This window comes from Atta cephalotes (assembly GCF_000143395.1).
Source record: "Atta cephalotes unplaced genomic scaffold scaffold00008, whole genome shotgun sequence".
Lineage (NCBI taxonomy): Eukaryota > Metazoa > Arthropoda > Insecta > Hymenoptera > Formicidae > Atta > Atta cephalotes.
Window position 1 is genome coordinate 4,629,471 of NW_012130072.1, and position 15,559 is coordinate 4,645,029.

At 33.4% G+C, this 15,559-nt stretch overlaps 1 protein-coding gene across 1 annotated transcript in view; it reads left to right on the top strand.

The window, feature by feature from the left end:
- The window catches only part of LOC105627373 (protein muscleblind-like), a 25,008-nt gene extending 22,601 nt beyond the window's left edge, over positions 1 to 2,407 (top strand). The window contains exon 2 of the mRNA XM_012208656.1: positions 2,255 to 2,407. Coding sequence (XP_012064046.1) covers positions 2,255 to 2,407 — 153 coding nt within the window. The remainder of the gene's footprint in view (positions 1 to 2,254) is intronic.
- Positions 2,408 to 15,559: the final 13,152 nt, after the last annotated feature.

Consider the following 15,559-nt stretch of genomic DNA (forward strand, 5'->3'; position numbering starts at 1 on the left):
TTATATATATATATATATATATATATATATATACTTTATCAATATATTTTAGTATAATCTATTCATTATCATTAACAGTTTATTAGCAGGTGAAGATTATAGATACTTATTATTTTTTTTGAGATGCAAAACTAATCTGATTTTGTTTTTAATTGCATTCGTTATTTTTATTTTACTGTTATCGTTGATTCACGTGGTTTTTATGAAAAACAGAAGATAGATTTATTAAACGAGGACACTACTATGGATTAGAGAAATAAATATGTGCAAACATATTTTTTACATGGCCATAATCTTTCTTTGTTTATTTTTTCCCTTCTGTCATTTACATATGTGATAACCATGAAACGTAGACGGAGATAGAGTCTAATAAAAACTGCTGAAAGTGTAAAGGATCCCGAGAGGGAGAAAGCCGAGACTGGAAAGGAAATACGAAACGGCCAGCCAAAATTCGCACAAATGAAACAATATTGTACCAGCCGGTCCACAAACTGGCTTCTTTTAGGTTTTTTACGGTACCATTTCCCGAGATAAGAAAAGCTTTCTGACACTTCACAAATCATTTAATCTGGCTAGGGAAGCACCATTCGGATTCCTTCTACGTTTCCATTCGTTCTGTTCTTCTACAGTGTTCTTGACAATTGAAATTAGAGCTTATTCAAGATTGCGCAAGAAGAGATAGTGGGAGGACAAAGAAATTTCGGGGAATCTCTCGAGAGATACAATCAACGACGCGAGATACGGGAGAGTCGCGTTAGCAAGTTGACGCAAATGAAACGCTATTGCTCTCCCCCAGTCCTCGAATTCGACTGTTGTATCTCTCGAAGATCCACTTTTGGATGCTAGGCGAAGACTATGCATATCTCTCGCGGAATTACGATAGAAGACCAGATAGCGCGTGTGCGTGAGGTGTGCCGACTGTGGCTAGTTTCAGTTAGACGCATCCGCGCATACAATCAATAGCATTACTCTCTGCCTCCATTATACCGGCAGCTACTACGGGCTACAATGGTGGATCATTAGGAATAGCAGTGGATAACACTGTAGCAAGATCAATTCTCCTGCGAGGTTATTAGCCACTCCGCGCTGAATAGATTGGTCCTGTTGTAACAGCATCAAGATGTATTTTCGCCATAATCACGCAATTATAACGTTGCTCAAGCTGCTAATAGTCATTTCCATGAACGCGTTATCGCTGCGAATTCGGAAGATCCTTTTGAAATTCCCCTTACAATGTGTTAATTCTAAAAGGCCTCAAGAAATATTTTCATAAATGTTGAAAGATTGTTTGAAGTTTTCTAAAATAGTTTTCACATACGCATTTTATTGCTATGTTATTTTCTTTATGTATTAAACAAATTTTTTTATTTAGGAACATTATATATTTCTTCATTCATCAACTTTGTTAAAAAAAATAATTTAATTTCCATAGTAGATTTATAAGAATATTTCATATCGTTGATGTGATTAGAATAAAATAAAAATTTTTGAAGATGGCGAGTCTATTACGGTTATATGTATAATTAAAATATAGGAATTAATTTATCAGTTGATTATAAAACAATTTTTTAAAATTATAATTAAAATTTTTTATATCTATATTAATTTTTTTAAATTACAATTAAAATTTTTTATATCTACTTTCGTTTACCTATATTTTCTGTGTGCAGAAAATATTTAATTCTTAATATATGTTTTCTTTTGTTATATAAGTTGCTGCTTCGAACAAAGAGAAAACAGAGAAATTCGGAGAATTCCGGAAATCATATAATGTCCTATTCTTTAAAGCTTGGATCAAATCGAAATAACAAATTGAAATTCGAGAACAAATTCTAAAAATCCTTGTAATATAACTAAAATTGCAGTCGATTGTAACATAACACGAGTGTTTCGTATTTCTTTCCACGTTAGATTCCAATCCGCGATTGTAAGGATTCGAGCTTAAAGATTAATAGGCACGCACTCTTGTCGCAAGATTGCTATTTCCGTTATAACAATGCGAACAGTGTTCGTGCGAAGGTTGCACGATCTTGCCTCGGTGCTGATTTGAATCACGCGTTTTTAACGGCCGCGCAAAGAGGAGCCTTATAAGATCCACCATCGTGATTTAACGTTCAATCTTCTTAACGTGGTTGAGGTCAGTCGCCAGTCATTTGTCTGGCGGCAAGAGCACTCTCTCCGTTCGAGAGAGGGCCTCCTACCTTCGTTCCTGGCGCGCACACGCGTCTATCTAAATTAGCCTCTTCAATCACAGTACAATGGTTACACACCGAGAACTGCTTTTCAGAGCGAACCGGCACATGGTAGATCTGCAGAAGTTCCCTATTGGCTGTTTACTATCGGTCAAGCTGAACACTATGCAACTGTCCTGAACCCTGGCATGCCGCCAGTTGAGATGCCCCTGTAACGTCGCACTGCCACTTCCTCGATCGCTCATTGCAAGATTGTGCGGTTTTTCGTGGATACTTACATTCGGAATTTGTTAGGAAGAAGAAGAATCAAACGAGGCGAGTCGCTCGTTACGGGGGCTCGTAAATAACGTATAACATCCGCTTATCATGTCTGTGCAGTCGCGCAACGGTCGTCGCGAATGTTTCTCGTTTGTCTTCGAGTCGTACTTGTAAGTTAGCGTCCATAGTTGAAACTATATCTACGTAGAGCTCTTGGTAATAAAGAAATGATATTGTGAGTGATGTAGGCATCCTAGTTTCATGTATAGATTCGTTTAGAAATATTTGTTCTACATTCTTGAAATATAATGATTTATAGACGTTATTATATATTTAATATATAAACATATAAGAGTTAAAGTGGAATATTTAAAAATTTCAATACTTTTCAATTCAATATAAGTATATATTATAAATGATGTAATAAATTACATAATTCGAATCTTTAGAGTATTGAACTTTTAAAGATAAAACTATAATATGAACGAAATTGATATTTCTTTATATGACTACATTATTTTCTGAAATGGTGATTATAAATTATAACTGATAATTAAAAGAATAAAATATTAATTATATTAATCGTGTAATGAAAAATCTCTTTGAGGGAAATTTCTTGTGGACGCATATCGATATTTATATGTGTGTGATTATACTAAAAGTATAAGATATATTATTATTTCACAATAAACTGAGAAAACATGATAAAAAAACTTGTGTCATAAAGCTCGAGCCTTTTTCGCGATTATCTATTGGATATTGCAATATAGACGATGTTTAATGAGGTTAATACTTAAATTTTATAACTTACAGTCATTTTTTACGATCTATTATGGAGTCGAAGATACTTTGAAGTTATCTTATATGTAGAATGCATTTGAGAAATTTTCTAGAAAGTATGTACATTGCCAGTAATGCGCGATATTTCTCGGTATCCAGTAAATCAGAGTATCTTGAAAATACGTATTCTCAGAGATGCTCTCTTAGAAAGTCTAACGAGGATATAAAGTTATAATAGCATACCGTGCGGTTTAACTTGCAATCATTAAACAAGCCAACTGAGATATTTGTCCATATTTTTTAAAACGATTTTGAAGAATTTCAGGTACTACTAGAATCATAGAATATTTTAACAAATTTTTTATATTCTTTTCTTTATGTTCTCTTTCTTTTTTTTTCTATTGTTTCAAATATAATATTATCATAATTATTGCTATTTAAGCTTTAGAATTTTGTAATAAACAATGTTCATCAATCAGAGGATTGATCATTCAAAAAAAAGTAGTTGGGACTTGCATTTTAGAGATAGAGATAACTAATATTTTGTGTTTATGGAAATTCCATATCTGACTGATTATTATCGTAAAATTAAAATGTTAAAGCTCAAGATGTGTAAATTATGAATTCTTCTTAATTTTTATTTTATTTCTATATTTCATATGTAATTGTTATTTCTTTCTATAAGTTATTATAACTAGAATGTTTATAATTTATTTTCATTGCATTCTTGTTAATCTCTAAATTATATTCCTTCTCTTTCATTTGCGATTATTAACTCTACATTGATAATCTTTTTGTAAGAGACGAAACGAGAATTAACAGCATCGCGTATCATAAAGTTTTTCTTATTGACTCTTTCATTTCCATGAAGCGTTGGCGCAAGCCGAATCCCTCAACATCCCTCAAACATTTCCAGATAAAATACCCTTGCGGATCTCGCGTTTGCAGAAAGCGCGCCGATGTCGACGCGATAACCTAAGCTGGGTCGAACATCGATATTATCCGTGAGCGTATTTTGTCGATAAAAAAAATTCAGAGAAGATACGAGAATATGCGAATATATGGTCGGCAAAGGCTCACAGCGCGATCCGCTTCGGACGCGACCACCCACGCGCGGTCTCTACGGGGAAACTTTTCGGACGCGCGTAAACCGCCCGATCGGATTAAAATAGATGCCGGCAGGTCGTATTTAGAGCGGCTAGAGTTTCTCCAGGCCAGGCGAAGATAGATGCGGGCTAGCTCACTATTACCGTTACTATTAATGACAGCTACGCTGCGACAACAACGTTGTGGCTTGCAACAATCGACCACTCTTTATTCCACAATTGTATGCAGAATATATTGTTCGAGATGTTCTATAAAGTCATATAGTAATATTTCTCGTGGAGTTTTGAAGCGTGTGCACGTATATACGTGCAGTTTTTAATATTGGAAATACGAATTTTTGCTGAATTAAATATTCGTAAAATAAAAAGATTTTCTTTTTTAATTCTTTTATATATACTATATATAATTTTTTATTTGATTTTATAATAAACTTTATAATAAAATTCTGATTAGCAATTTAATTAAATAAAAGTTTTTTTTTTAGAAAAAAATATTTTTTGAAAATTTAAAGTTTCATGAAGTGTTTAAGAGTATTTTTTATCGATTACATGTAATATGGAATAAAAATAAGAATATTTAATAAGTGCATGTAACGTTTGCAAAGCAAGTTTTAATTATAAAAGAAATTATAATGATAATAGTTTATATAATTGTACTAATACATATTTTTAAGAAAAATATGTTATACAAATATAACAATATGAAACTGCGCAATTAAAATTTTAATTTTAAATCTTTATTGAAGTTTTATTTATTTTATATTGCTTGGTTTCGCCTGTTTTATAGGTGACAGTAGGGTGTAACATGGCAGTTTCTTGGTACGATGCAGTATTTGCTCGGACATACATAAGACGAATAACGTAGCCAGATCCATCGGGGTTTATGGCTATGCCGGGGTTAAAACGGGAGACCACCTGTCTCTCATCGTTGCGCAACGTCGGTACCCCGAGGCACCATGGGTCCATATTATACAGTTCGTTGCTCCGGTCGCTTAACCCTTTTGCGTTCGGTGTATCTTTTCTGATGCAAACCAGTTTCGGGCAATTGACGTCGTTACTATAACATTAACTTTGTTATACATTAACTTCGTAAACTCAGTTTTTGAAATTGTAATTTACTCGTAAATTGTTGTATAGCAAACGTGGGATATTGATTTGAAAAAGAAAGAAGATTGTCGTTTTATATACTTATACACAGATCAAGAAATTTATGATCTGTACTTTTTACTTCGTGCCAATTACGAAAGACATCGCGTTCTTTTATTTTCCATAGAGAAAAGTGTCGAGATCCGCGTAACGAAGGAAAACAATTTCTTTTTATATTGGGTTGATTCTTCGTTTACGTTCTTGTTCGCGCGCAATAAAAGTTCCGGGACTATTCAGCAAGCTGATTGCAAGTGTGAAGAGATACCAGGTAACTGTGCTATTCTACAATTACTTGCACCACGAGAAAATTCTTACGAGGATTAAGGCGAAAAGTCCAGAAACCGATTTTTTTCAATTCACGAGCTCGAAATCGTAATACAGCAAGTCAGTTGTTAATTAAATATATTTTGGTAAGATCATAAATCGAAATGAATTTTATATTGAAAAATATTCTAATTTTAGTTTTAGATAAAAAGCAAGTAACTTTTAAATATTTACTACAATATTACTGTTTTAATCAAAGTCAAAATTATTAACCTTACATAATGATGAAATTATTATATAACAAGCACATTAACATGTCGAATTTTATTACGTTCTGACAATTTATATATATTTTCATTTGTATCAAGGATGAGGAAATATGATTATTGAATTTTTATGTTACGTTAAGATGCGACGATAAACGCGGTACGCTTTTAATACTAGAACACATTTGAAAGAGTTTTTGGTGATTTTGTCGTCGTGCCTGGCATGCAAAATATTTGCACGAATCGGCACTTTATAGCTCGACGGAATTTTTCAGTAAACCGCAAATTAAGTTAGATGCATTTGGAACGATTGGAGAAGATGGCGTGTTCCGTCGCTTTAAGAAGCGTAAAACTATATCGCCATTAAACGTCGACGTTGACGATCGATAGGTATACCCTATTCCCTATTTCCGCGAAAGATTCTATCACGTGCTCTCGGGTTAGCACATTTTATTAGGTCGTGGATCACGTCTATACGCGGCACTACACTAAATCCGATTAACTTCTAAGGCTTAGCAAAGGTCGATATTTCTATACATAGACGGAGCAATCGATAGACAAATATTCGCAAATACGAGCAACTAGTTTATTTCTCTTGGTCGAGTTTAAGCCAGTGCATATCGAATTATAATAAGAAAAGCTAGTTTTTCCTTTTGTTATTGTAGTAGATTATTAATTGCTTTATATGATTTATTGAATTGCTTTTATAAAGGGATTGGTTAAATTTTAATTATATTGTAAATTTGTTTTTTTTGTAAATATTTATATGAAGAAGATTAAATTTTCTTCTCTCTCTCTCTCTCTCTCTCTCTCTCTGTGCATGTGCGTGTGCGTGTGCGCGCGCGCATGTATGTGTGTGTATGTGTGTGAGCTATTTATCTTCTTTGGTGACAAGTCTGTCGATAATAACTTGTTTTCGTATCTTTATAACATGAGGCCTGTATGCTCGTAAATGATAGTATTGTGATAAAAATGTTAAACAAATCATCTTATACTCTTGTGTAATGCAAAATTTAATTAAAATACTAATATAAAATATCAAGGTCACAATAATTCCAGACTTGTAAGTGATTAAAGTTAATCATCAGCGACTAGAGTTCGTGCACATTCAAGGCCATAATTATACATACATGTGTGTAAGCAGAGGCGATCATTCTATTAATTTTCACAGCTCAGCTGAGATAACTTATTGCGCATCTATCTTTTTTTTAACCGGTGTCTGAAGATTGCGTAATTACATTAATTATTATACATTAATGTAGAATTTAAATATTTCATTTGCTTTCATATATCTTAATCATTGCTTATTAAAACAATTAAGTTAAGATTAGTTGAAGCTTTTCAAATCTGATTATATGCTTGCCATTATTTCAGACATGAGAAATATACAACAATGAAATACCTGTACTAGAAGAAATATATGTAAACTGGTATATACCGTTTTGTTACCAATCGATGTGAAAATTGCTCTTGAAGAAATTACGTTACGGTGTTATTAATCTTTAGCATTCGTTTTTTTTTCAAACTGTACAATTTCCGCATTGACAACTATTTACAGTCTAAAGTAGAAACTTTAGAGGGGAGCGTGTTATGATTTCCTTGCAATTTTCGAATGTAGATTGATATCAAATTAATCCATAACGAATAGAATTGCTGATATGCCGATAACTCTCTTAATATTTGAACTGTCAGAATACACGATGACAGCTGCTCACGGTATGAAGTAAACACAGTGCAGAAAGAGAAGCGCAGGAATGAGAGAATCAATCACACTCGCGAGAAAGAGGCGATAATAAAATGGAGTATTGATTTAATATGCTTTTTTAAGGAATATAAATTTATTTATAATATTTTTATAGGTTTATTAAACACATTACAACTTGGATTACAGCTGCAAATTGATATTTTCCGAACTTTATCGTGTTTTTTCTTCTTACGGGAGGAAAATCATTTTATAGTGATGCGATGTTTTAGTTTTCTTTAACATAAACGGCTGTGTTGCACGTACAGTATACGCTATTTCTGGATAATATCGTTGGGATGTATTGCACATAATGTTTTTTGGATTAGATTTTCCTCGACTCATACGTTTCAAGCTTCATCGCGTATGAAACTGATATAATAACATTCTGAATGTTCAACAAAGAAACAGAGAAGATCGATTGGCCATTTATCGATTTATCGGTTAAAGATTTATTCGTTCTATAGTCTTTCGATTAGAAACTATTGATGATTTGAATTGCGTAGAAATCTATTCTAGATTGTTTGAAGAATCCGAAGGGTCAATTCCTAGATAAATTTACGCTTTCTCACAATCACAAATATGAAGAATTTTATTAACTTGAATAAGAGGATGCGCTTTTTCTAAAGAGAAAAAGAAAAAAAAAGAAAAAAGGCGACGATACGTGACAATTTCGGCGTATTGGCTCGCGACCTTAATTTCCGGAGTTCTCACTTTCATCGTCGGCGTAACTAATCTTTTACGTCTTTCTCTGCCATTTCTCGTCCGTTCCCTTCCGTTTCCCTTTCGCACAAACGGAGGAAGAGCCGCGAACTCGTTTGGTAGCGGGGATGGTCGGGGAGGTATTTTATTACCTCTACGGAGAGAAGAATACCACTCTGGCGTCAGGGGTCTAAAGAGAATAGGAAAGGATGGTAGTACGACGTACTATAATTCTTAATTTGAACGATTAGAACAACGCGCGAGCGCGCCACCGCCGTCTTTCCGAATATACACAGCGTTTCTCGGCGTCGGCGTCGGCGTCGGCGTTGGCGTCGGCGTCGGCAACGGCGCCTGTATTTCTCTTTACTTTAATAAACGAGTTCGCGTTTCGCTTCGTCGCCGTTTGCGTTTATTTTAAAAGGAAAGTTTGCGAGCGGCCGTGGCAATTTTCGTGCCGTAAATACGTACACGGAGACGAGCTCGTTGTCGCTCCGCGAGACTGCCCTATGTGCGCTCTTGCATTATTCCGTTCGCCGTAAACGTCGACGCGAAAACGATGCATAAACTCGTAATTTTTCGGCTGGATAGCCTTCCGCCTATCTTGTATAGGAGGAGAAGGAAGAGGGGCTGAAATTCAGGCAGTACGAATGACCGATGAGAACAAATAAGTTCTCGATGGAAGCTCGAAACTTCGCCCTCGCGACTCCGGCACTTCTTGCCGATGAGAATAGAAGTGAGGTGAAATCCTTTTTCGATGATAGCTCTTCCTCGTGATCCCCTGAAATACTTTAAACGTCTCCGTCTCCCTCTCTTTTTCTTCGATGTGTCCTTTCTCCCTCTTTTTATTTCTAGCATTCTTTCTCTGGAAGAATCGGACTGCAGGCGTACGATACGGCGATCCGATATTGTGAAGCATCCTTGCACGGCTGGGACGATTCCAAGATCCTTTGAATTTCGTTCCCGTTATCGAACGCCATGGTCAAAGCCGTGTATACTGTAGAGTAATACAGTCTATATAGTTGAAAACTTTTATTTCAGCATGGAGACTACTTTTAGCCTTAATACTTCGATTCGTATAAAGAACGATTTCTCAGCAACAAAAAAATATTTATTCTTATTTTGATAAACGCTTCAAATGCATGTCGACAAATAGGCAATATCATTGTTATAGAGTCACTTTTTGACGTTTAAGTTATGGAATTATTTTTTATTCTTCGTTTTCTCTTTCTCTTATTGAAGTTCACATTTGTATCAAATTATTTTGTTTCTAGCAAAAATAAGTGATTTCATTTTTATCGATTTTGAACACTGCAGAAAATTTCTATGACTGCTATTATTATATGTATTGTTCCAAGTATTTTTATTGTTTTCAAGTATTTTCAATTATTGATCCTGATATTTTTGGTGAAAATTTCGATGTGTTGAAATGAAAAAAAAAACTAACTAAACTGCTTGTAGAAATTTTTATTTAAATATCGAAACAATAGAAGAAATGCAATTACAATCTTGTACTTTTTTGTGGTTCTCAGTCTATCGCATTCTTTAAAAATTAATAAAAAAGCTGTAGGAAAAGAAAGTTCTGTCTAGAAGGGTTAAAGTTTGATCTGCGAAGTTCCTGCAGTAGATACAGATACTGAATGTAGGTTTTGCGCAAACAACGCGAAACGATGCTGATGCTTTAATGCTAAAACATCGGGCGAAGAAAGTTTTCGGTCGGTTCTCAGGTTCTCTACGGACTTAATTAAAAATTAAACGAGCCCGCTGAGACTGTCGCGTTCACCGAATTTCGTTGCTCTATAAAGCCGGGTGACAATGATGTCTCTCAGCAAACGAATAGTCTATCTATATGAGTCTATTTAAAATTTTGACAGGGTGAGTGTTCTATAACATTAAATATTTTAATTCTGGAAATTAATTAATAGAATCGAAATATGATATCGTAATATGATATGATCCACACACAAAAAATATTATAACAGTTTTTAAGTTATAAATGATCGAAGTTAACTAACGATATTGTATAAATTTCATGCTCTCAGTCAGATGCGTAATTGTATTTACTGTAATTCGTCCGTATCATCTAGTATTAATATTTATTTTGATATATATTGATATAAATTTTTTAAAAAATTGCTCAATCATTTTATCTTTTGATTTTTTAAGTACATAAGTATATATTTAAATAAGAGAGAAAACAATTAATTTATTATAATTTTTTAATTTATTTTTTTAATAAATTTTTATGTTTTAAAGGGAAAATGAAATGGAGATTTTTACTAAAATAAGAAAATGAATTGCCATATTTTTCACAATTTAATTTAATTTAATTTTTTAAATTTATTAAATCATCATGCAATTCTTGACTTATGAAAAAATAGCATAATTTACTTCTCTTGCGATTTAAGGACTTGGAAGAACGACAGTAATAAATAGCAAAATAGATATCTTTTTGATTAAAATGAAGATAAATCTTGTTCTTCAAATAATTATGTGACTGATTAATTAAGTTTATTTATCGAATTGACTTGAGAACATTCAGAAAAATGCTTAACAAACAATTAATTCGACACTTTGCATATTTTTTATAGATTAAATATTTTATAAATATTTTACAATGATAAAAATTAATTAGTATATGATATATTGTTTTTCTCGCATGTGGCATCATACACAAGATTACTGCGCCATTATTTGTGTGACGAGACTCGAGTCAGCAATGCGACGCATGACAACTTTGTGTTATTCTCTCTCGAGACATAGTTGCAATAAATGTTACCAGCAAACGCGATTGTCTCTTACAAATGTTTAACGATTATCAGTCTGTATTATCGATTGACTCTAATGATTGAATGACGACTCGTAAATGTATCAATGCGGAAGTTGTTTATCGAAATCCGCACATATTTTATACGATTTATTTAGTTAGAAATTTGAAGTATTGGAGGAAATAGGAATGTTTTTTTTCATTATTTATAAATGGTTATTTTTTTAATGAGATTGCTTGAATTCTCGTATTGCATTTCGACTTTTCTGTCGGATTAAATGGAACTCGCCTATCGCTGTTGGATGATTGAAAGCACAAACTAACACACGAATCACCAGATCGTGAGTTTTGAACATAAAAGGGCCGTAATATATCGACTGCTTATTAATAATACGCATATTTCACATTTGAAATGTATTGCGTGTGTAGTACTGAATTTCGGTTGTACATTTCGATGATCTATCGAGTCTTAATTAGCCATTTAGTTAAATTATCAATTGTACCGTATTGCATAGCATCAAGATAAAGTTACCAATGCTATCTCTAAATTTCAGTCATTAACGAAACTTTACGAGTATGGAGAATGAATTGATTATGAATCGAATGGAAATAGAAATGCGTTTAATTATTCTTCGCAATACTGAAGGTTATGATTAGTTCAGATCAATTTTTCTCTTGTTTGAGATTTTCACTTATTTTAAACAAAGTTCTATCACACTGTTAGAAAATATGTATATCTTTCCGAGACACTCTTGCCTCGTTATTCTTCTAACATAAACAAATGACACTCAAGTGCTGCACTCAAGCTAGTTTTCTATAGTATATTTCTATATAGTATATCTGATTCCAAATAAAATCCAAATAAAATCTAACTATCTCAGCAAAGGTTAATATGTACAAAAATGCCGAACGATCATAGTATCTTAGTACTTAGCGCACAATTTTAATTTGCAAATACAATAGTTTTTCCGAGTATATTTTCTTTTTTTATTTAATCAAATTGGACATATTCAAATTATTTGTAATATTGATGTTTGGTAAAAAGTATATTAGAATTCGAGGTGTTCCTTCTTATTTGGCTTAAGAAAATGGATTTGCAATTATTTAATTTAACAGATTGAATTCATTTATCAAACATCAATGTAATCTATATAAATTTCAATAATTCGTTTTAAATTACTCATACTTTTCAATTCGTTTAATTCGTTTGTCATCGAAGAATAATACAGTTGATCGCAAGCACACTTTAGGTAGTTGCATCGTGTTATCAAATCCACCGTACTCTGCGCGCAATGGCGTCTCGCCGGCAGACGTATGACCCATTTATACGATTCCTATCTATTCGAATCTGGTTGAAGCAGCGACAGCGGCAATGGGAGGGACGGTAGATTACCCCACGGAAATCCGTCCTCAGCGAATGCCTGGGCTTCCGCACGCGACTACAAAGCAAACGTTAAACAGAGGTCGGTTCGCGGGGCAATCGCACGATCCTTTCTCTCTCTCTCTCTCTCTCTCTCTCTCTTTTATTTTGTTTTTTCTCGATCACGCATAGAACGAACGGCGGGGAGATATCTCTTTTTTTTGCTTTGCGACGTCCGCGAGCATTCTACCTCTACCTTTTTTTTATTTTATCGACTGTTGGTGGATATGCTGCCTCGCGGTATAACAGATCGCTTTGTTCCGAAGAGCGGAAATATCTTGGCGGATTTTTCGCGTTACTAGTAGGATGTTTATGGTGAATTTTTTTCCGTTTCACAAAAGTTACAATGTTGTACCGGAGAAATTCTACGTATATATATATATATATATATATGGCGCAATGAATGGAACGATATGTGTTACTTCTTCCAGTTCACGTATATATAAATGCCGCATGAAATTACCAACATTTACTGGAAAACGAAAGGTGAAAGTCGTCTTTGCGGACGATAGCGAAGCGATTTAATCTTGAGTGCAGCTCTACTAGTCGATAATTGATTACGATAGCAAAGCGAAACGTAAAGTTTGCTTTATAAAGATAAAATAAGTAGTATAAATTATGTGTTTTAAGTTTATGTCTTAAATTCTTATATTTTTACGGGGAAATTAACATTAACAAATTTCTACAGATTTATTGTGGATAGAAAATAGTTCAAGATACATAAGAGTTTCTGTTATAAATTTCTGTTATAACTTAAAAAATTTATTATATCATTTTAATAAATGAATGTTATTAAGAATTTTCTATTTTACAAATGTTTTAAAAAAATGTTACGAGGTAACAGTGGTGCTCACTAGGGTGTTACTGAAAAGTTAGGCGCCGATTGGCAATGATTATCATGGTAATCAATGTGATAAAAATGTTTTTTTCATATTTCCGATTACACTTGTATACACGTGTATAGAATTTTGTAAAATATAGATATCAAAATATGTAGATTCCACTGAAATTTCGTTTCATTTTTTAGCTAATTGTTTAATCGTATCAGATGCACGACTGATTTAACACGTTTGAATTATTTCCATCTGCACCTCTCTCTCGGGCGAGACGACAAAGTTGCTGTAACGTGACGTATAATCTCGCGGTCGTATTAGTGCGGCGTCGATTGGTCGCACGGTGAAAGGATCACGTGTTAGTCCGCTTGAGATAATGTCGGATATCCAAAAGTTTGTTGCACGACAGCGAAGCGACTATTCTCGGATGTTTCGCCGGCACGTTGTTGTAGATTCGCGTCGCCCTTGTCGCCGGCACCATCGTCGTCGTCTCGCGTAATTCTGCCGCGTAACTACACGCAAGTTTCATCGATATTGTCTCGAGTCAGTAACCCGTAAGCGACAGGAAATTATTAGGCCAGATAAGCGTGTAAATATGGCTGGCGCTTGAAGGAACGGATAAAACGTATGCTTTCGACAGATTTAAGTACGTAATATGAGAATTCGATTATACTTGGATCGCTGATGATGGACATCGATGTTTTTAACGGATATTGACGATATGATATCTGTGCTTCGAAGCATCGATGATTGATACTTGATTTGTAAAAGAAGAACAAATATCGATTACTTCCTTCGTTAGCGAGTTCAGTCATATCCGTTAAACGGTTCATGAGTATGGATTAGTATCAACACGGAGAGAATTTTTTTTTAGAGTTTATCCTGAAAATATGATAGTCGTGGAACAACAATGTATTTCGAAGAATTTTAATTTTAAATCTCTCTCATTCATTAATAAAATTACAATAAAGTATAAAATAAGTTTGATTAATTTTACTGAAGTGCATAGTATAAAAATCTTTAAAACATTATTATTGTATTCTAACCATCATATTTTTAGAGTAAATTCTAAAAGAAAATTTTTTTCGTGAACATTATGGAATGGTTCAGTTTGATTACTTATGATAATTTTCATAAAAATGAATATATTTTAAACACTTTTTTTTTATTGAAATACCAAACGTTAAAGAACATAACAGTACCAAGAAAATGTATTGTATGTATCTTTATTAATAAAAAAGTTATGAGTAATGGAAAAAGCATTCGAAAAACATCGGAAAAATGCAATATCAAAAAGACATTTAAAGGATATTTATGACTCGTTTACTTGACCTAAATCCAACTTGATATTGTGCAAGATATTTTTGGAATGAAAAGTGAAACAAAGATACCATACAAAAGTCTATTTATTACCGTATTGAGTACTTAATGATTCTTATAATAAAGCGCATCTATCTTTCTTCAGTGCTAATTTTGTGAGAGATAGCGTTTTATTAATTTTCAGCTTTAAATATCCTTAGCACAGTTAAATTTAAAAAATCTTGTTAAAGACTACTTGAAATTAAGCATTTATTGAATGAGCTTTTACTGAACAGTAATTTATTACGTCAACTTATATATCAAGAAGGGACTTTATAATATTATTCTTAACCACGCACATCCATATATTCCTTAAATTAATGGCTAATTAAATATAACACGGCTAGTACTTATTACAGGCGAATTTTTATTGTTTATTATGCGTTGTATTATGCGTTGTCTTCAAATTAGATTTATCACAGTTATTTTTTTATCTTTCAATGTAAATTTAACAAATTTTCGTTAAAACGTGGAATTGTCACTGTATGAACTCGTTAAAAAATATTTCATTGAATTCGATGCGGAATAGCTTATGTAGATCGCTGAGCTTGGTGTCGCGAAAGTAGAAAAAATATGTGTGTAAACGATTGTCTAGGGTACAAATGGAACCATCTTTTGTCTGGCATGTCATTCCTCGCGTTGATGAACGCGCGTTCTTTCATCCCCGCAGCTTTTTGTAGCACTCGTATTATTCTTTACTTTCTCTTCTCTCTCTCTCTCTCTCTCTC